Genomic DNA, 21,528 nt, shown 5'->3' with positions numbered 1-21,528 from the left:
TCAGGTAATTAGTAAAACTTATTAAAAGACCAAATATTTTAAAAAATTTCACTTTATCTTGGTCTATGAGCTAGTGAGGTCATAATCTCATAAATTGTAAGTAAACTTGTACTTTTTGTAAATCTATATATATAAAAGAAAGACTCTGACTAAACCTTCATGTCTGAGAAGGTGTCCTACCAACCTATCTCGCCTATTTTTTATTGACTTCCATAGAGTCCTCTGTTCTCCTATTCTTTCTAATATCTCCTCATTTCTAACCTTTTCTACCCACGTTATCCACATCATTCGCCTATAACACCACGTTTCGAAGGCTTCTAACCTTTTCTTTTTCGCCGCGGCCACTGTCCATGTTTCGCACCCGTACAACGCCGCGCTCCAAACATACGCCTTTAACAATATTTTTCGAATTTCTAAATTAACCGTTCGCGAGCATAGAAGTGACTTCTTTTTATTAAAGGCGACACGACCCTGCGCTATCCTTTGCTTTATATCCCTACTACTCCTTCCGTCCTGACTTATTTGACTTCCTAGATATCAAAATCAACCACTTCTTCTAATTTTTCGTCTCCTATCTTTATATTCGCTTTTTCCCTACTTTTTCTTCCCTTGCATACCAGTATTTTAGTTTTACTTTTATTTATTTTCATACAGTACTGATTTGTCATTACCGCTTCCATTTTTCTAATTTTATGATTTGTCATTATTATTGATATTATTGAAGTTGCGCTATTTTATTTGAAACCGTGTATGATAACTTAAGTGAGCCAAACATTTTGTTAAAACTGTTATTTTTTATTATCCTTAAAATACACAACTATTCCTTTTACAATATTCATTCTAAATGTTGTAATTGAACGCGCTTGAATATACCTTTATTCGCCTGTATCTCCCCGAAAGGAAATTCAACCGTAATTTTCCGTAAACAGTACGCTCTGTGGAGGTCTGAACCTCGTTCCTTTACTATATATTTATCGCCTGTCTCGGACATTTACTTGTTATTGTCCAGATCTGCGAGCACATATCCGGTCTGTTCCAGTCCAATTTCTGACGTGCACGTATCGGTAAATCTGTCAGAGTTCTAGTGCACTTAGGTATCATTTCGTATGTTCGCCGCACCTGTATCATCGATATATTTCTTCGACTTTCAAGACGATCCGTAACTAACATGCTCGATGACACAAACAACTCAGATCAACGTGGAAAAAAGACACTGCGCTGTCAACATCAGACAGAGTAACAAACTCAGATGAAAAAAACCCAAAACCTGTTAGGTATACTGATTGGATGTAAGTCTTTCAGTGTCCAGTATCGTAGCTGGACAGGAACAGTGACAAAAATATCTTAAGATTTACAATATATTACGACTCAACGTAAATTAAGATTATCTACGCCAAAATCTGAAACACTCAGGAAATGTAGACGCAAGAAATAGTTCGAATTACTTGAGATTTACTACATAAAAATAGAGCACATAAAGTACATATATGTAATGTAGTATACACCTGCTACTACGATAAAATTCACAACCCAATCGGAAGACACGTAACATTGAACGTAAAATGCATTAACAGAAAACAACAGTATGATACGCGTACCTATACATTTAACTTAACTGTAGTTACTTTAAGATAGTAAGTAAAGCAAAAAATGCGTAAGTAGAGTAATGAATGAAATAAAAGTATAATTAAGAGAATGCCAAACGTGGCATTGGCCATGATACAACATTAGAAATTATCACATTTTTAATCGGTCTTTGAAATGTTCATTTTCCTGATGCTTAAATTAATCTTAATATTGTCCAAATAAAACAAACAGATAGGATCTAGTTCAATAGCAATTACCATACAATTAGCTTTAGCCAGGTTTATTACAAATGAAAACACTAATAAAAAATGTTTAACACTTCAAACTGAATAACTTTTGATATCTATATCTGGGCCTTGTTGAACATTTTTGAATTCCACTATAGGAACTACAGATTAGCACCATAATTTGGACTGTAAATTAAATTTTTAGAGTATATAGAATCATTGATAATGGCCTTGCAGTCAGAACGCTAGAGTTTTAAAAAAAAAAAAATATTTTGGAACTAATACCAAGTGTTTAATGATTATTTCAAAGCTTAAAAAATCGTTTTCTGAAATATCATGAATGCTACACTGTACAAAAATTGCAGTCAACTTTAATGTTATTTAAAAAACGCAGCAGACTTGGTAAAGTAATAGTTCTATGTTTTATGGATGATTGATATTGCTCTTATTTGAATTAAAATGCAGTAATTATATCATAGTAATTAGTTTTATGGTCACGGCAAGACGTAAAAGGCCATCTACAAAAACTAGTCTCTTAATTATTATTATTGGTAAGGTTTTATGCCGTTTGAAGTATCTACTCACAGAATGGAAATGTCTTTTGGATTACAGGTCGTGTTAATAAAGCGAACAAACAATTACTTTTCACTGATTAAAACAACCTTTGAATAGTAAATTATTTTGGAATTAATACCAAGCGTTTTATTGGTAACTTCAAATGTTATAATAAAATGTGCGAAAAATCAATTTTTGATAGAGATTTATATTATCATTTTCATACTTCTTCCTTTTTAATGGTTAAGTGCATTTTTATGCAAAATAACTTCAACTGCTGATGGAAGGTACAGGTCATTATTATAAGAAAAATAATTATCGTACTGTCTCCACCGCTACTTAAGCAATGTATTTATCGAACCACGCAATTTATTACCGTTTTCAAAAATGATTTAAGATCCAACGATTAACGATAACAGTTCGCTGCGAATTTAACTGACGCACTTTGATATTAATATTAATAAGGAATTTCTTAGATCGGAAAAGATGATTTATATCGTGGAACATAATATTTTCTTTCTTTGGTTTTATTTATTACGAACTGGTTATTCTACACCTATATAGCTAAATGATACAGATCTTTAGTTGAGTGGGGTAATTGCGAGGTGCGGGTAAATAAAATTAAAACAACAGCAACAGAATTCATTTCGCGAAGGTACACAATTTGTCACTGTGCCGCTTCAGGTTATAAGCACACCAAAATATTCGCTAGATATTCTTACGGCATCGAAGTAGTGATGAGCGAAATTTGTCTTGGTTTTGAGCTAGTGGAAGATTGTCTTTATACTAGTAAGACCAAGGCCAAGATCGAACGAACAATCTTGCCCTTGTTCGTTTGATCTTGGTCTTGATCTCTAAAACGAAAAGACCAAGATCAAACATGCTAAATCCAACGAAAAATTATTACTTTCGGTGGATATACGAGTAAGACCAAGACAAGGACCTAGATTATATCTGAAAGATCAAGACAAAGAGCGAGACTAAAAGTATCTGAGTAAGACTAATCTTGATCATGCTAGGTAATAGGCTGAATAGATCAATATCTTTCTTTGCTAATCCCACCCGGGTCGACTGACGGGTGGGCATTCAACAACAGAGAAGCTCGTATATTACGTAATTATTAATAATAACAATAAAACTGATTTGGTGTATGTTTGGGCGCTGTACGGGTGCGAAAGATGGTGAGCGCGGGAAGAAGAAAAGGTCAGAAGCGTTCGAAATGTGGTGTTATCAGCGAATGATGAGGATACCGTATTAGAAGGAGGTATTAGAAAGAATAGGTGAACAGAGGACTATATGGAAGTCAATAAAAAATAGGCCGTATAGGTTAGTAGGACACCTTCTCAGGAATGAAAGTCCAGTCAGAAACATATTAGAGGCAGAAAGAGGAGTTAATAAGAGTCGAGGTATACCTAGATTAGATTACTGTTCGCAAATAGTTAAGGATGTGGGATGTTCTAGTTTAGAGAAATGCGAAGATTAGCTCAGGATAGGAAGGAGTGGAGGTGCGTGTCCAACCAGTCTTAGAACTGACGACGTTATGATGATGAAGACTATTTTGTACAAAAATTTATGGGGGTTGAATTTCTCATTTACTTTTATTAAAGAAGTACCATTGAACATCAAATTAAACTATAGTATAAAACAGACTATTTAACACTACAAAATGTAGAAATTATTATAAGCAGTAAACNAACTGACGACGTTATGATGATGAAGACTATTTTGTACAAAAATTTATGGGGGTTGAATTTCTCATTTACTTTTATTAAAGAAGTACCATTGAACATCAAATTAAACTATAGTATAAAACAGACTATTTAACACTACAAAATGTAGAAATTATTATAAGCAGTAAACTGAACTAAATCTAAACTGGGATCTTTTTGCCTTTTTAGGCTGTTGTTGAACTAAAACTATATCCAGCATTCCACTTTTCAGCATGATTAACTTAAAACATGTATTTAGAATGCTTGACTCAGTTTATATGGGAACTGAATAACTCCACCGGAAAGGTTTACCTTTGCCCACTAATGGAAGCGGCGAACTTTACCTTTGAGGTGGTTTAAAGAAGTATCCTTGTCTAGTATTAAAAGTTAACTCTTTACTGCTCTAGCCCTTAATTAATGGATTAATTTTTGTATTGTAACGAAAATCTAGCAGGCTTATTTTACTCTGGGAATATCTAGACATTCTTTTCACTTTGTTGAATATGTCCCATAAAACTGAAGTAATTCAACTTATTAATGTTTCCGAACTGCCACTGATGTCCACACATACTCCAACAGTTTTTAACTTAAAATCGAAGACCAAAGCTGCAACGGGGGTGTGGCATTCGGGAGGACGCCAGTTCGATTCCGGGTCCATCTGCCTTGATCCAAGTTTTTCTGTGGTTTCCTTGGATCACAATTGCAGTCAACTTTAATGTTATTTAAAAAACGCAGCAGACTTGGTAAAGTAATAGTTCTATGTTTTATGGATGATTGATATTGCTCTTATTTGNATAGCTGCGACGGGGGTGTGGCATTCGGGAGGACGCCAGTTCGATTCCGGGTCCATCTGCCTTGATCCAAGTTTTTCTGTGGTTTCCTTGGATCACTTAGGCAAATGCTGAGGTAATAATATTCCACAGATAATCATTCATTCTCTTCTGTCTTCATTTCGTCCGTCTCAACTTTCTCACCCGAACCACCACCTACCCATTCTCACGATTCCTGAAAGCAGGCTAAAGAGGGCCTTCCGCCATACCTTCCGGCATAGTCCGGTGGGACTGCCCGCCCACCAGCATTACTGGCTGGTGGGAATCCGGCAAGCGTACTACTTTTGCTACCAGGTAAATTATGCGTGTTTTGACTGACTCTAACATCTGAACCGATCTTAATACAGTGCCGGAAAAAATACCCCAAAATCGTGAAATGTAACGAATATTTTTATAGAACCTCAGATCATATCAGAAGGATTCAAAGCCATAAAGAAATACAATGTGTAAAGTACTTAAGCTAAAAGCAGCATGTTAGGCGTCGAAACGCGTATTAGAATTTTAAACTGCTTAAGTGGAATTTTGGATTCTAGTAGGTATCTATTTTACTTGATTCAGTTCTACAGAATTCCATTTTGATTTTGTTGCAGGTCCCTACATCACTCAGGCTTCCCAATCATATGTAGATTCTAAGAACAGAAAATTACGTAGGTATATGTATTGCTAACGTCACTTCTATCTGAGTAAACTCAGTGAGAGTTTCTCTCAACGTGAGAGTTCTAACCTCCTTTATTTTTTTACGGTCGGATAAATTGAAGTTATTTTTATGCTGACTATTGTTTTAATGTATAATGATATTTTTTTATTTATTTTAAACAGTAAACAATGAGTAGAGGACAGATGCATGCAGAATTAGGGCTCGAATTTGATTGAAAGAACGTCAAGATGAGGAGATATGTTACAACCTTCACATGTTTGAGCTGTAAACATATAGTGAATTTTTTATTACTTAACTGTGTTTTACTTCTTTTTGGTATAGTAATAACTAAAAAAGTAATTTGAAAAGTATTAGAAAGCATTTTATTTTTTCCTTCGTAGAAATGAAAAATTTTAGTTTTGCTGTTTTTAGAATGTACCGCTGCAGTTTTATTTTATTATTTGCATAATACTGTAATCACCTTAAAACTATCAACAATTTTATATTACTACCAATAAAAAAAAGCGTAACACGGAACAAAATTTCGAATAAATCACGCGAGAGCTCGCGTTATTCTTTAAAGCGCGAGTAATGCAGGGCTACACAAACCGTTGTAAAAAAAATACGTGCATGCAGCTAATAAAGATTACATTCGACTAGACAGAGAAAAAATTAGATGGATATCACTTTTCAACGGTTCGCACTAATCATTTGTCTAGAAACGATTAGAATCCATTGCAGCGAGTGCGGCTGTCATTTCTAGGTGCGTATACTATTTGTCATAACCGTGCAAAAAACAATTAAGGTCAATTCAAAGCAGCATTTCAGCTATAATTATCCATCATTATCGACCTGATAGACGATTGCTGTACGGCAAAACATTCTTGTTAAAAAACGTTCAATTTTTTAATAGACATGCCTCTCCCAATTAATTCTTACATTTCGTTTACATTTTACCATAATATACGAGGGAAGTTTCCAAAGTTCTGGGAATTCTGCTATAATTAAATTACGCAGAACTTATAGACAATGTTATTGGTGCCAGACAAGTCTTGACATGTTTATGCAACTATCTAGTGCAATATTGTTCAGTCTGATTTAGATGTTCGACTGATATAAACACGTTTTCATAGTACTGTTTTTATAACCATGGAAGACGTAGCAAAATCTCAAAGAGCAATAATTTTCTTTTTGTGAAAAGAAGGTGTGAAAACATCAGAAATTATCCAACGTCTGCAAGGAGTATTTGGTGAGTCTGCAGAATCCAAAAGTCGGTGGATCGATTGTTTTAAAACCGGTAGGATTCCTTATTTGAATCTTGAGACCAAAAGTCAATCCAAAATGTGGCGCAAACCTGAAGAAGGGCTTCCACTAAAGACGTGTTCAGTTCCGTCTGTTAGAAAGGTAATGCTTAGTGTATTCTGGGATTGCGAAGGCATTATTTTTATGAATTATCTAGCGAAAGGTACTACAATTAAGGCAGGATAGTATTCGAATTAAATATCCGGACCACTGCGACAGGCACTTGTCCAAAACACGGCCTAGAAAGTTGCATAGACGTCCGTTATTGCAACTGGATAATGCAAGACCACACATCGCAAGAAAAACGAAGGACCTACCATGGAATTGCTTTCGCACCCACTTTATTTCCCGGATCACGCACCTAGTGATTAGCGTCTGTTCCCAAATTTGAAAAAATCTTAACGGGGTATTCGATTTAAAAGTTTGACTGACGTAAAACATGCCATAAATAGGTGGATTGAGGAGACACCGAAAAAGTTTTTTGAGGGCGGCTTAAAAAAATCAGTTTATCGTTGGGATAAATGTATTTAGTTAAATTGAAATTATGTTGAAAAACTACATTGTAATATTAACGAAAATTAACAAAATAATAAAAATTATAGCTAATTTCCTAGAACTTTGGAAGCATCCCTCGTAGATAAAGATATGATTTATTTGTTTATGAACGTTTTTTAAATAACGCATTAGTAGCTCAGGAAATAAATAAACAAAAAAATTAACACCATTTTTTTATTAATAGATTAATAGATAGATAATCCACCATAACATCGACGAACAGAGAAGGGCATCCCATCCGCATTATTTGATTCGATTTAGATTATAAATTCTCGTTTTATGATCCGGTAAAAAAAGCTGATGAATTAATTAGTAGTTTATAAGAACCAGGATATACAATAGTAAATAAGGAACAAATACATCCTTGAAATTAATTAAAACTATACCATAATGATCAATTATAGAATGGAGGAAGTTACCTTGAATATCCTCGAAATATTTAGTTTATTATTGTTTTGACCTAGAAGTACCTTTTTTTACTTACGGATAATCCAGATTTTTTTACTAAAGACGCCCATCAGGATAATCCGACAACATATTACAAACAGGAAATTTGATTATTTGCTAGTGGGTGAATATTTAAATTTAATTTAATTCACTGACTGATCTATTACTAATGAACAAAACTGCCAATATTCTAGTGTGATTAATCATAAGAAATCAAAAATGTCAGAACCCACCTATAATAAATGGACTTGAATGATTTTTCTTTTTTTGGATTTCTAATACTATAATATAAAAAGTTTTCCCATTTAAAATTACCTCAACTTTGTTTCTTCTTAGTTTAAAAAAATTATAATTTTTAGAAATNCAAAAAGATCGAAATCGCGATCCGCGTCTGGCAGTTTCGACAGAATACAGACCACTTTGAATTATTTTAACATAATTATTGTTTGAAATTTTGATCTTTTTCGAAAAAAAAAAGCCTCGCCGTGATTACCTAACTAAAAGCATAATCAGACTGGCTTCAGTCCAAAATTCAGTTTCTAAGAATTATTTTTCACAAATCAATTTTAGTTTATAAGGCGAATAATAACCCAAACTGTAATTTTCTTTTGTGAATCCCATTTTGTATATATTCCACATTTTTACGTGCATATAGTCGGAATTTCTTCAATGTTCCTGTCGCAACGTGCGCTGATACTTAAAATCTCTTAATTATTTGCTCTACTGTTTTGCGATTCATTTATGTAAAGTAATGCGATTCGGGCATTCATTTTAAAGCAGGTAAATGTTTTTTCTCTCGAAATGTCAATTAATTACACTAACGACATAACAAAACCTAAACAAGCCCGAATCACAACAATAGTCGCAATGCATGGACGCTTTCCGATCATCGAATATTTATCCTTTATTTACACTTGTGACCTAACAAAAAGACGAAGAACCTTCAACTTTTACGAGTTTATTAATTATTAACGTATGGTGCTAGAAAAATCCCTCTACTGAAACAAAAACTGCAAGAAATTTAAGAATCGTATACACTAGAATTTTGCGAAAATTTCAGTCATCCTACGTCCCCTTAATTTTCAGCTATTCTCACTTAATACGTTTTTATTTGATGAAGAGATGTTAAAGTTATTAAATAAACAAAATAAGATAAAATATAAATATGAAGAACCTGATTTTTTTTAAGAACAAGGTAATCCATTTATTAGCGACAGATCTACGAACATGCAAGAGATGAACGTTCTTAGGTCAAAATATTTTGTAATCCAAAATAAAAGTAACCCTGATTTGTTGAGAACTCTTCAATGATGCGATGAAGAGATTATCCATACTGAAAGGTGTACGTACAAAAATTAGTATAAATTCTAATGATTTGAATAATTATAAATTTTTGTTAAATATATTGTCACAGACGTTTTTGTTTCCGTTTCCAATGTAATTCATTAATATAATTAGTAGAGTATTTAAGCAGCATATAACTCCTTTAGTTTAGAGGAAGATTTCCAATGGTAAACTTTTTACTTTGTAGTAAAACAAATCCAGAAATCCGAAAGCGTTCAAATCCACTCATTATAGCTGGATTCCCACGTATAAACCTAATTGCACTAAACAAATATTGTTTAAAATGTCAAGCATGATATAAAAGAATTATGTATTCCTCACATACAAATAGGTCTGCGAATCTGTTCGTATATTATTAAAATCTTATTAAGGCGAAACACATTGCATTACTTTACAGCAAGTGTGCATGAGAATTTCACAGAAAACGAAAATAAACTAGTTACTGCTTCAGCCGGTAATAATTGAGAAGGCAATAAATTTAATCAAAATAAATGAAAATTTCAACAAAAGCAAATGATGAGACAAGAGAATATAAATAATATGCATGTGGTACTTATAATAAAAGATTTGCATGTGGTGCCGAAATCTACAGTGAATAGAAAAGTCATAAGATTCCTTAGTACCTAATTATTAACCGCAATGGTAAATACTATATAATGAATGTACTGCATTCTATCAGCGATGAACAAAATTATTATTTAATTAATTTTTATTACAGCAGACGTCTAAAGATTAATATAGTAATATAGTAACGTGATAATATACTGTTGCTATTTACTTTATTAGTCGTTCCACAACCATCACTGTTTACATTCTTTTCGTACAATTGTCACATGTCGCATTACAGCCGGCCGCGGAGTAGGGGTAAAATTGAACGACGTTCGGCAGAGCAGCCAAGGTCAATATGGCGGCGCCCATGGTTCGGATGAGCTAACCGAGTAGCATTTATATTCTCACTCATTCGTGCAAGTGCATGACTATTACATTCATATATTGTAAAACTCAAACCGGAGATGAAATTATTGATAGAATAACTGAAGTTCAAAATGATTCAAGATTTAAATAAATATTGTTCTTAGTTTTTAGTATGCGTCTATCATCTGAATTATTGTATTTATTATGTATTCCGTACTCTCATACGCAGATTGAAATTAATATTTATAGTTGGATATCTTGTCTACTATTGATTTCCCATTATCATTCCCATTTCCCAATCATTAAGATAAAATTAACATGGCGATTTTAATTTTAATACCCTAAATCAAATAATTTTTCGAAAGTTTACAGTTAAATGCCTACAATCCGAAAAGTTTCACCTGCATCGTAGTTTCATAAAACCACACAATTGTTTCTTTATTGCATCTAGTTAATATCCCCCAAAGCTTGCTACTTACTTCAGACACCCTTGTGCACGTGCTAGATTTGAATTAAGAAGGGATAAACATAATTATTTTAGAAAATACTACAAAAGGCACAGTGAACGCCATCTGGATTACGTATTTTTCAACAAGGTCCACTTGTGTGGATATCTACTTGCTGAAAACAAATCCTGGCGTAGCCAACCTCAACGTGATAGGCACGTTAGCTTAATCGAATAAAATAATTCGAAGTGGTCTGTATTCTGTCGAAACTGCCAGACGCGGATAGCGATTTCGATCTTTTTGGATCTCATCAGCGCGTCGCAGGCAACTCCGACAGAACACAGACCAACTTTTACCTGCTGTCTTAACAGTGCGTTTCAGAAAATACTACAAACGGCACAGTTAACGCCATCTGTAGCACGATGCTACATTTTAGGATTACGTATTTTTCAACAAGATCCACTTGTGTGGATATCTACTTGCTGAAAACGAATGTTACAGATGGCGTTCACTGTGCCGTTTGTAGTATTTTCTAAAACGCACTGTTAAGACAGCAGGTAAAAGTTGGTCTGTGTTCTACCTGCGACGCGCTGATGAGATCCAAAAAGATCGAAATCGCGATCCGCGTCTGGCAGTTTCGACAGAATACAGACCACTTTGAATTATTTTAACATAATTATTGTTTGAAATTTTGATCTTTTTCGAAAAAAAAAAGCCTCGCCGTGATTACCTAACTAAAAGCATAATCAGACTGGCTTCAGTCCAAAATTCAGTTTCTAAGAATTATTTTTCACAAATCAATTTTAGTTTATAAGGCGAATAATAACCCAAACTGTAATTTTCTTTTGTGAATCCCATTTTGTATATATTCCACATTTTTACGTGCATATAGTCGGAATTTCTTCAATGTTCCTGTCGCAACGTGCGCTGATACTTAAAATCTCTTAATTATTTGCTCTACTGTTTTGCGATTCATTTATGTAAAGTAATGCGATTCGGGCATTCATTTTAAAGCAGGTAAATGTTTTTTCTCTCGAAATGTCAATTAATTACACTAACGACATAACAAAACCTAAACAAGCCCGAATCACAACAATAGTCGCAATGCATGGACGCTTTCCGATCATCGAATATTTATCCTTTATTTACACTTGTGACCTAACAAAAAGACGAAGAACCTTCAACTTTTACGAGTTTATTAATTATTAACGTATGGTGCTAGAAAAATCCCTCTACTGAAACAAAAACTGCAAGAAATTTAAGAATCGTATACACTAGAATTTTGCGAAAATTTCAGTCATCCTACGTCCCCTTAATTTTCAGCTATTCTCACTTAATACGTTTTTATTTGATGAAGAGATGTTAAAGTTATTAAATAAACAAAATAAGATAAAATATAAATATGAAGAACCTGATTTTTTTTAAGAACAAGGTAATCCATTTATTAGCGACAGATCTACGAACATGCAAGAGATGAACGTTCTTAGGTCAAAATATTTTGTAATCCAAAATAAAAGTAACCCTGATTTGTTGAGAACTCTTCAATGATGCGATGAAGAGATTATCCATACTGAAAGGTGTACGTACAAAACTAATACTAATCCGACAGAAACTTATCATGCAAATCAGAGATAATTAATAGTGTATATAATCATTAAATTCCGATTAGTTTAAAGCCAATAATAAGAACTAATAGGTAGCAACAGCGAAATCAAAAGTCCAAACGTATGTCACAGATAATACCTCACTGTAGATCTGAATAATAATTAGCATAAATTAAAATGCATTAAAATGAGTAGGTGAAATAAGCAAAAAGAAGATAGACAGAGAAGCCTCTGTTGTAAATGTATGAGTACCTACATACATACAGGACCGCTGTAAAGTTTGAGAACACTTTGAGCCAGTGGCGGACTAAGCCCGTCAGAGGCCCGGGGCATGAGGCCCACCAGCTTTTAGTTTTTTAGATAGTTTTTTTATTTTTTGTAGCGTGTTATGTGTGTTTTCGTGCCTTCAATTTACTGAACTCCTCAATAACTTCTGTTAAATCGATTTCTTTTGAAATTTTTCTTTCTATTGAAAGCACGGTTAGATTAACCAGTCGCTCTTGAGGCAACAAAAATAAAAAACACTATTACGCTTTTAAATGAAATAACTTTGAACGGATAATATCGCGTTTATTACTTTACAATTTGAAAAAAGGCTTATGCGTTCGCGAAAATATCAGAACACACTAATAAATTATTAAATATCAACGCAATGAAATTTAATATACTTTAAATGAGGCCAATGATTATTTTTCGACGTAAATAGAATGTAGTGAATGTAAATGTAGGCGTACAAGAGTGAATTATTTGCACTTCATTCATTCAGAGATTCCTGGGGAAGTACCCGCTACAAAGACGGGACTTCCCCCAGCGTATTGGACGCGTTCAGCAAAGTTAAAAGAAGATTAGTACCGCGTAAAAAGTCTAGATGGCTGTTGTGTTTTGATCTTGATGAAATTATGAAGGTACTAAACGCATTTTAAAGTCTTCTTTAGGATTTGATCAGGGGAACGCGGAGGCATTTGGGGGGCCCCCAAAAACCGGAGGCCTGGGGCGGGACGCCCCTTCCGCCCCCCTGAACACTATGACATTATTTATTAAAGCCAAAAATTTTACAGACCAATAGAACAATTTTAACAGAACGCAGATCGCACTTTGCTCTTCTAAAGTAGCCTGCTTCCGCTGGCTTAGGTTAATCTGTGTTGGAAACTTTGAATCTTAAAAAATAGCAATAATTGAATCTATTAGAAGAAGTTAAAGGTAGATTAGAGTAAGCAACGTGGTTAAGATAATGCAAAATACACAATACGAATAAACATTTGTTATAGTGTAGTCGTAAGGGTTGAAAAGTTTCCATAAAAATATAACATCTTTAATAGGTTGTTTCCGAACTTTTGAACGATGATGTACCTATATTTATAATTACGTACCTATATACGAGGGTCATTTATATTTATAGATGACTGATTTACCTTGTCCTATTTTAGTGTTTCTCCAATTCGCGAAAAGATTATTAAACGGCTATTGGTGAAGGATGCGAAAGGGGTGGTAACAAAGCAAGGCTGCTCACTGAAATAGCAGAATATGCAATTACTGAAGTGTTAGGTTGGTAGAGCTAAGGTGAGAAATTTAATTAAAATTGTAGCTTCAGGGATAATTCTGCGGTAGGAGTCGTAAAACTAAAAGTTATAACAGGTAGACTGATTTAAACACAAGAATAAATAAGAAGGTATATGATCCAAAAAAAAAACTGAAACTTATTTAGAATGTTCTGTACTTGTGATTAATATTGTAATTGTTTAACATGCAGTAGTTTTTGTATATACAAAAAAAATTTATAAAATGTTTTTAACTCTGAACACGCAGAGAACTATAATGTTGGACTGACGTGAATCAGAAATGTCTCATTTTTTCTCTTTTCCTTTGCACATAAGTTCATTAATTCGCCTATGAATCGCATTTAATACTTATAAAACAAAGAACACTGGAATGTTATTTTCTCTCCAGTGTTCTAACATATATGACCATTATTTGTTAATAATTTTATATATGGGTATTATATGCAGGGCACATATGTGTGCTTTCATAATAATTTACCATATTTCTTATTTCAAAGTACAACATAATTAGTAAAACTACAATACATCTTTTGCGATTACAAGAAAATAGTAAAATTACAACTTTCTTCTGCATATTTACAAATACAATTCAACTTTCCTAAAATTGTATTGTAATTTAAAATTACTACACTCAAAATTGTAATTCTCTTATACATTTATGTTCTAAATGTATAATAAATGTACAATATTTTTCAACAGTGTATAGGTACCCGATCGTTTTTTCTTACATTTCGAAGATTACCTCTTACATCTAAAATTGCAAACTATGTGATGTGATGTGATGTCTATATTTTACAAGAAGTTTATCAAAAAATTTCACTGTAAAGGGTTTACACCTATTTAAAATAAATAATTATAACACATGACTTGTGATTGAAAGCTTTCATAGAATTAGAAACATTTAGATTAGATATTACAAGCTTAATTTTTTCTTTCTTCATTCATTCCTTCCACTTTTGTTAATGCCAATTAGCAAAGATTTTATCTGAAATTACCTACATATTATTTAATTAAGACCTTCACGTATGTACGTTTGTAGAAATGGCTTCACCAAAACTGTTACATACATAGAAATGTATATACTGATAATATCTGATCTAAATTTCTGTAAACCTTCCTCAGGCCTTTATAAGGATAAAAAAGTCGATCTTACGATTACTAAGTAAATTCAAATTTGACAGACAGAGGGGAGCTAATTTGCATTCATACCAAAATTAATTTAAAATGAGGTCGATTTTTAGGAAAGATATGCATATGTAGATAGTATCGTAAATTTAATTTCTCTATCAATTTGTTACATCACGGCTGACTCGAACTTTTAGCAAAAATGATTCGAAGCATTTCTTCCATCTATTCCAATTGCGCAGTCAAGAAGTGGTCGGCAAGGAATTTTTATTCATTTCGATTCCAGTCGTGTGTCCGAAGAACAAAAAGTTAAAAATGCCCTTCGTTATATTGTGCATACCTTTCTGACTTTTTATTCGTGTTTTAACGAACGCAACTAATGAGATTTTGTTTCTGGCGATTTCCCCGATTATCTTAGCGCTGGACCTTTCATTAGACATCGGTATGCACCAACGAAAGAAATCGCTTTAGCTTTTTTAAACAAACAGAAAGATACAGAAAGAGAAAGAAGTCTTATCCGTAGAAGGCTTTAACTATACATATACGCGTCAGTCGTCGTTTTTTGTTTGTTTGCAGCTTTGTTGAAAACAGTGTTATGTTCCACTGCCGCGTTTAACATGCTCGCTGAACCTTTTCTGGAATTGAATTCTCAGTAGCGTTCAATTAACATGAAATGCAGCGTCATTTCAAAACAGGATAAATTCTAATGATGTGCTCACAGTAACGAGAACGGAAAATTGCACTGCTATTTATTAAATACCCTTATAGCTATGCTTTTCACTAAACAATTACGTACATCTACAATGGAGTGAACATCATCCAGAAAATTTCACTAAGTAATATAGAGCGCAGCGATCGCTATGAATTCAAGGTTGACACATATTTGACACTGACACACAAAATCCATTCACTTTTACCTTTATATGCCAAAAATGACAATTAAATGAAAAACAGAACATGCATTATTATTACCGTTGCTTCGATTACTGCAGACTGATTGTAAATAAATAAATATTCTTTTAAAGTCAAATTGATAATTCTGAATTCATAACGATTTATTTTTTCATGCTTATCTACACACTTCATGGGAGTGATCATATAAAATATTGCAATGTTTTGGTTATTAATGGTTCTGCGTGTAATACAAATTGCTTTAACTATCTTCTCCTTAATAGCCATTTCTGACTATTAAATTGTCTAACTAAAGAATGAAACCAACTAACGCATCTACTTCCGATGTTCAGGATCATTTGAGGTAATTTGCTGTCAACAAAATCATTTAGATTACGATTTGGTAAAGCGTAATAGTTAAAACAGTATCACTAGTACATGAATAGAGTCAATTTGAAATCAAAACAAATAAATAAACAAGTGACTGATTATAGTCGGACTAAACTATTCTTTAAGAAGGCATTAACATTTTGCGTAATCTATATTAGGTTTTTCTAGCAATCGTCTTTTAATGTTTAAGTTTATACATATAAAACAATAAAATTTAAGCGGAGATACGAAATGTATGAAGTCAGTTAGAGGAGAAAGAAAAGGAAGCTAATTACCAGGGGCGGCTCTAGCTTTTTTGGAGCTAGATGTAATACACAAAGCCGGACCGTTGAAACCATCATTGACAAGAAGGTAGAAGATAATTAGATGCGCTCTAAAATTCACGGTGATACCGAATTCCCTCCCGCAGGTAGTTTTGGTTAAAATATAGATAGTCGAATTCCCTGCCGGGTACTAGCCGAGTTCCCTCCCGTTCATATCAGCTCCGATAATTAAGTTAACGACTACTTACCGATTTTATTTATCGAAAATAAATATATATTTATAGTACACTTCAGTAAATAAAGATAAAATAATTTCAGAAAGAAAATCAGTTATGAAATGTTCAGTTATTTAATTTTAAAATGGTTTCCCACTACCTTAACAAATTCAATGTTTGGAAATTCGTGTGTGTCTAGCTTTTTGATGCAATCATCCAGAAAAACTTTATTAGTTTTAGTTTGTCTTGTTAACAATTTTTTAAAATTAGATGAAACACTTCGCATTTTAACATAAATTTCAGATTGAAAATCTAGCAATTAGCACTTAAGGTCATCCGCCGCCGTTGGGAAGCAATTGATGTATAATTAGGAGGGAATTAGGCATACCCAAAATTTTAACCCTAATTAAAAACAGGTATATGGGAAGGAACTAGTCATTATCCAAAATTCAGATGCTATTAATCGGTTTTATAAGTTTAAATAAGCGTAAACAAAATATCAAAGAAAATAGAAAAACCCCCCTTCCTCCAAATAATATATATATATGACATATATACATATATATTCTTATTAAGTACAGGAAACTGTATAAAGTACTAAAATTTTCGGCGTCACCGCGACGCAAATATAACACATTTTAAATACCTTACTCACACTATTACTACATTTATTTAACTATTTGCTGTCTAATTAACACTTATTTTATTAATTAGTTATCAATTCACCACTATATGAACACAACTTCTTCGCTCCGTCTTCGCTTTGTATCGCCTCGTTTTCGTACTACTACTGTCTACCGCTGGATTTCGCGACAACTGTTTATAGAGGCTTGCCGTTTCCTAGAATGATGTAATATATACCGTCTAGAAACCTGGTCATTTTAATACTACATCGAATTCTTCTCGCTCATCTATCTCCACACTATCTTCCTTCTCTCTCATGGTCTGCGTATAGGTTCTCTAAATATTCTTTCCACCTATCTGTCTTTTCCTCATTTTCTATCAAAGTGACTATTATATTATCACTACTATATACTACATCTCTAAAACTCCTTTTAATTATATTATACGCCTCATCGGTTTCACCTATATCAAACTTTTCTTCTATTTCTTTACACCTCCTATCAATCTACTGTTCCTTAGCTTCCCTACACTTCCTAATTATTTCCCACTTTGTAGCCTTATATCTTTTTTGCCCTTCTTCGTCTGTCCTGTTTTTGTATCTCCGCCTTTCTTCTATTAATCCTAAAATCTCATTTGTTATCCAGGGTTTCCTACTTTCGTTTTGTTTAAGACCTAGTATATCTGTAGTTGCTCACTTTAAGCACGTTTTAATGCAGTTCCATTCTGTCTCTATGTCCCTGTCATTCGTTTCTCCCGCTGCCTTTAGTATTTCGTCTGTCCTTTTACCTAGCCTATCACGCGTTTCGTTACATTTTAGCTTTTCTAAGTCGAGACGACTCCTACCTTCCCTCTTCTTCAGAATTTTCAATTTAAGATTGATCTTCGTACTTTTACAGTCCTTCACTTGATTTTTAAATCTTTGCCTAACAAGTATGTAATTTAACTGATATATCCCTAAATCACCTGGCATCTTCCATATATAGCACCTCTATAGCCTATACTATACATGCACATACCACATTAATATATCTTGGAAAATCTTACTGATTGTACAATAAAAAATCTACAAGCCGATGTCTAGGTTTCAAATTATAACAATTCCTGCAATGCCTACAATTAAATAAAAAATGCGAAAATTACATAACGTTTATCAAGTACTATCGTCATAAGATCCATACAACAAATTTGAGTGTATGTTTACGATGACACGTGTAATTTTTTGTAGCAGTCTTATCAGTAGACTTTTTGGAAACACCGCCAATTGTATCTTATAGATCGATTAACTTTTTTAGTTTACGCGATAATGTGCACCTTCTAAAAATTCCAAGTAATAATTAGTCAAACCTAATACTGTAACTGAGCAATTATCTTGTACATACATAAAATGCATGTATGTGCTTATATACCACATAAGCGCTCGTTCTTGTACAAAACAAGAACTTCTACAGACCGATATTTAGGTGTTAACGCAATAGAGATACCTGCAATGTTTAAAATTAAATAATGTTTAATTATGTTTACTAATAACTATCACATAGAATGCACACGATTAATTTAACTATCCGTTCAGAATAGCACGTGGATTTTTTACAGCAGCATTATCAGGACCGTTTTTTGGTACACTTTGTTTAAACATACTAGTTTAGAAATAAACTGATAACGAAAGCAAGTTAAAAATTTAATTTCATAAAGAAATAGGTACTCAAAATCGGATAAGAAATACCTTTATAAAACCTATTGCTGTTTCATAACAACTTGTACTTATGTATCATACATATATCAACTAAGATGATAGGCGTATTGATTCTTGTGGCCTTTGCGCCTTTTACTTTAGGTAAATTTTTATTTTCTGTATTCAGTGAATGATTATTTAGTACTATATTGTTAAATGTTTAATTAATATCTGAGATTGTTTACAGCTTTTCCCTACCATCAATTTGGATTGGAATCTACCAGAATTTCAGGAGGAAGCAATGCAACAATTAGCGAGATTCCTTATATTGTACAGGTGAATGAGGATGATAGTGACAGTTCAGACTGTAATGCGTCAATTCTTTCAAGACTTTGGGTGGTCACAGCAGCTCACTGTTTAGACGGGTATGTTATCTAATGATGTATATTAAGCGAGTCTTGCTCTCTAGCGGTCTTGCCATTAAAATTGGAAATGTTTCCAATAAGAAATGTTCCTTTTCAAATGATGCCTCTGCGGAAAATAATTTCAGAGATGGCGGACTTCCGGATATACCGGAAGTATACTTAAACTTCCTTATTTTAAAAGAAACACCCTGTATATTACTGCCTCTTTGAATTCAACATCGATTTTGATTCCCAGTTTGTTTAACATAATCTACGCCTACGTGGTATCTTGTTAGAGTTATTTAGTAATCTATAGAAAATTTACCGTTTGTAATAGCTTACAAAAATTTTAATATGTCAGCAATTAAATTTGATTTTCACCGTTAAAAAGAACGTTCTTAATTTTTCATATAAAACTTTTATTTATAGAGCATTCAATCATTACACTGTTCAATTTTTAAATGTTTGAAACATGAATAACTCATTTTTTCAAAATGGAAAGCTATGTTCATTTTGGTGTTGTTGGATGCAAAAATAAATTTTCTTTCGATTTTATTAGGGGTCGGTACTTAACGATTTGTTAATTATTCCGTAGTGCACAGAGAAAATGGAAAGATTCTAGGCGGCATGGGTCCCTAAACATAACCATTTTTTAGAGGTTTTTACCATTGCTTAGCATTCGAAAGAACGCTGGTTCGATTCCGGATCCGTCTGCCTTTTTCCAAGTTTTTCTGTGATTACCTTAGATAACTTAGGCAAGCCTTGGGGCTGTAATATTCCACAGATAATCTTTCATTCTCTTGTCTTCATTTTTTTTTATTTATCGAAAAACAAAAGCATCCCCAAACTTTGATGCGGATTTTGGGCTGGAGGCGTCGTTGAACCATACACCATACTTTTTCGAAAATGAAGAATTAATGATAAGAATTGCCCCCCCCCCCAGACCGTGTGATTTAAAACCATTAGATTTCTTTTTATGTGGTTATATTAAGCCAAAACAAATGTGTGATTTTATGAAACTACGATGCAATTGAAACTTTTCGGATTAACTGTAAATTTTCGGAAAATTATTCGATTTAGAGTATTAAAATTAAAATCGCGTTCTTAATCTTATCTTAATGATTGGAAAATGGGAATGATAATGAGAAATCAATAATAGACAAGATATCCAACCATAAATTTTAATTTCAATCTGGCATGATTGTACGGAATACATAATAATTACAATCATTCAGATGATAGACGCATATTAAAAACTGAGAGCAATATTTATTTAAATCATTGAATCTGTTTGAACTTCAGTTATTCCATCAATAATTTCATATTCGCTTTTAGTTTCACAGTCTATTAATGTAATTGCCATGCACCTGCACGAATGAGTGAGAATATAAATGCTACACGGTTAACTGATGCGAGCCGTGGTCGCCGCCATATCGAGCGCCTTTCAGTTTTACCCCTACTCCACGTCCGGCTGTAATGCGACGTGCGATAGATTGAGGAAAAAAATTTAAGAGGATGTAATAAAAGTTTCACCTTAAAAACTATATTAACAGGCCCGCAAGCACGCGTACGGAAACTCAATGCTGCATCAACGAAATTCAGCCGCGTGTATGCAAAATGCTCATGGAATATTTGGACAAAACGGACGTTATACGCAGTAGTCTTCGTTTTGCTAACGCTATTCGCTATGTGCAAAAGTGACTGTGGCGCTGTCTGTGGCCAATTTTCAAACTTCTCAGTGAGAAAAATACGTTTAAGCTAAATTAAATACATTTAAAATAAAATAGTTTTGTTGGAAAAATATCATAATATTTAAACTAGTCAAGGAGGAGTGGTTATATAATAATAATAATAATGAATAAAATTATTCGAACTGGTTTTCGAAGATAACTTATTCTATTAAATTTAATCCTCAAACAATTCTGAAAGGTAAAGCTTTGGCCATTCTTCATGACATGAGAGTTGAAGAATTAGATGGTTGTGACTATTTTGATGTGGTGTAGTGTCATCAGGCACACTTCAGTTACTTTATCACCTTATAAAGTAGAATTAAAGGCAAGTTAATTCTGATTAAATGTAAATAAGGTTATGATAATATAAGATTAGAAAATTATTCGTCAATCTAATTTCTAATTAGTCTAACATTCATACGAAAATTTATTCATTTTATCAATGTCTAATTTTTTATAGCTCAATAGAGAACTATGTATATTTAAAAATTATATTT

The 21,528-nt window shown here is 33.1% G+C and overlaps 2 protein-coding genes across 2 annotated transcripts in view; one reads left to right on the top strand and one right to left on the bottom strand.

The window, feature by feature from the left end:
- LOC108742002 (NADPH oxidase 5) overlaps positions 1-21,528 on the bottom strand; it is a 146,268-nt gene that overhangs the window by 68,424 nt on the left and 56,316 nt on the right. The gene's annotated exons all lie outside the window — the stretch shown is intronic.
- Positions 18,961-21,528, top strand: part of LOC108741999 (trypsin alpha-like) — a 4,679-nt gene continuing 2,111 nt past the window's right edge. Inside the window, exons 1-2 of the mRNA XM_018477001.1 lie at positions 18,961-19,059; positions 19,145-19,322. Coding sequence (XP_018332503.1) covers positions 19,014-19,059; positions 19,145-19,322 — 224 coding nt within the window. The 5' untranslated portion in view covers positions 18,961-19,013. The remainder of the gene's footprint in view (positions 19,060-19,144; positions 19,323-21,528) is intronic.

This window comes from Agrilus planipennis, unplaced genomic scaffold, assembly GCF_000699045.2.
Source record: "Agrilus planipennis isolate EAB-ADULT unplaced genomic scaffold, Apla_2.0 scaffold239, whole genome shotgun sequence".
In the NCBI taxonomy this organism is placed as follows: domain Eukaryota; kingdom Metazoa; phylum Arthropoda; class Insecta; order Coleoptera; family Buprestidae; genus Agrilus; species Agrilus planipennis.
This window is presented reverse-complemented; position numbering and strand designations above follow the sequence as displayed.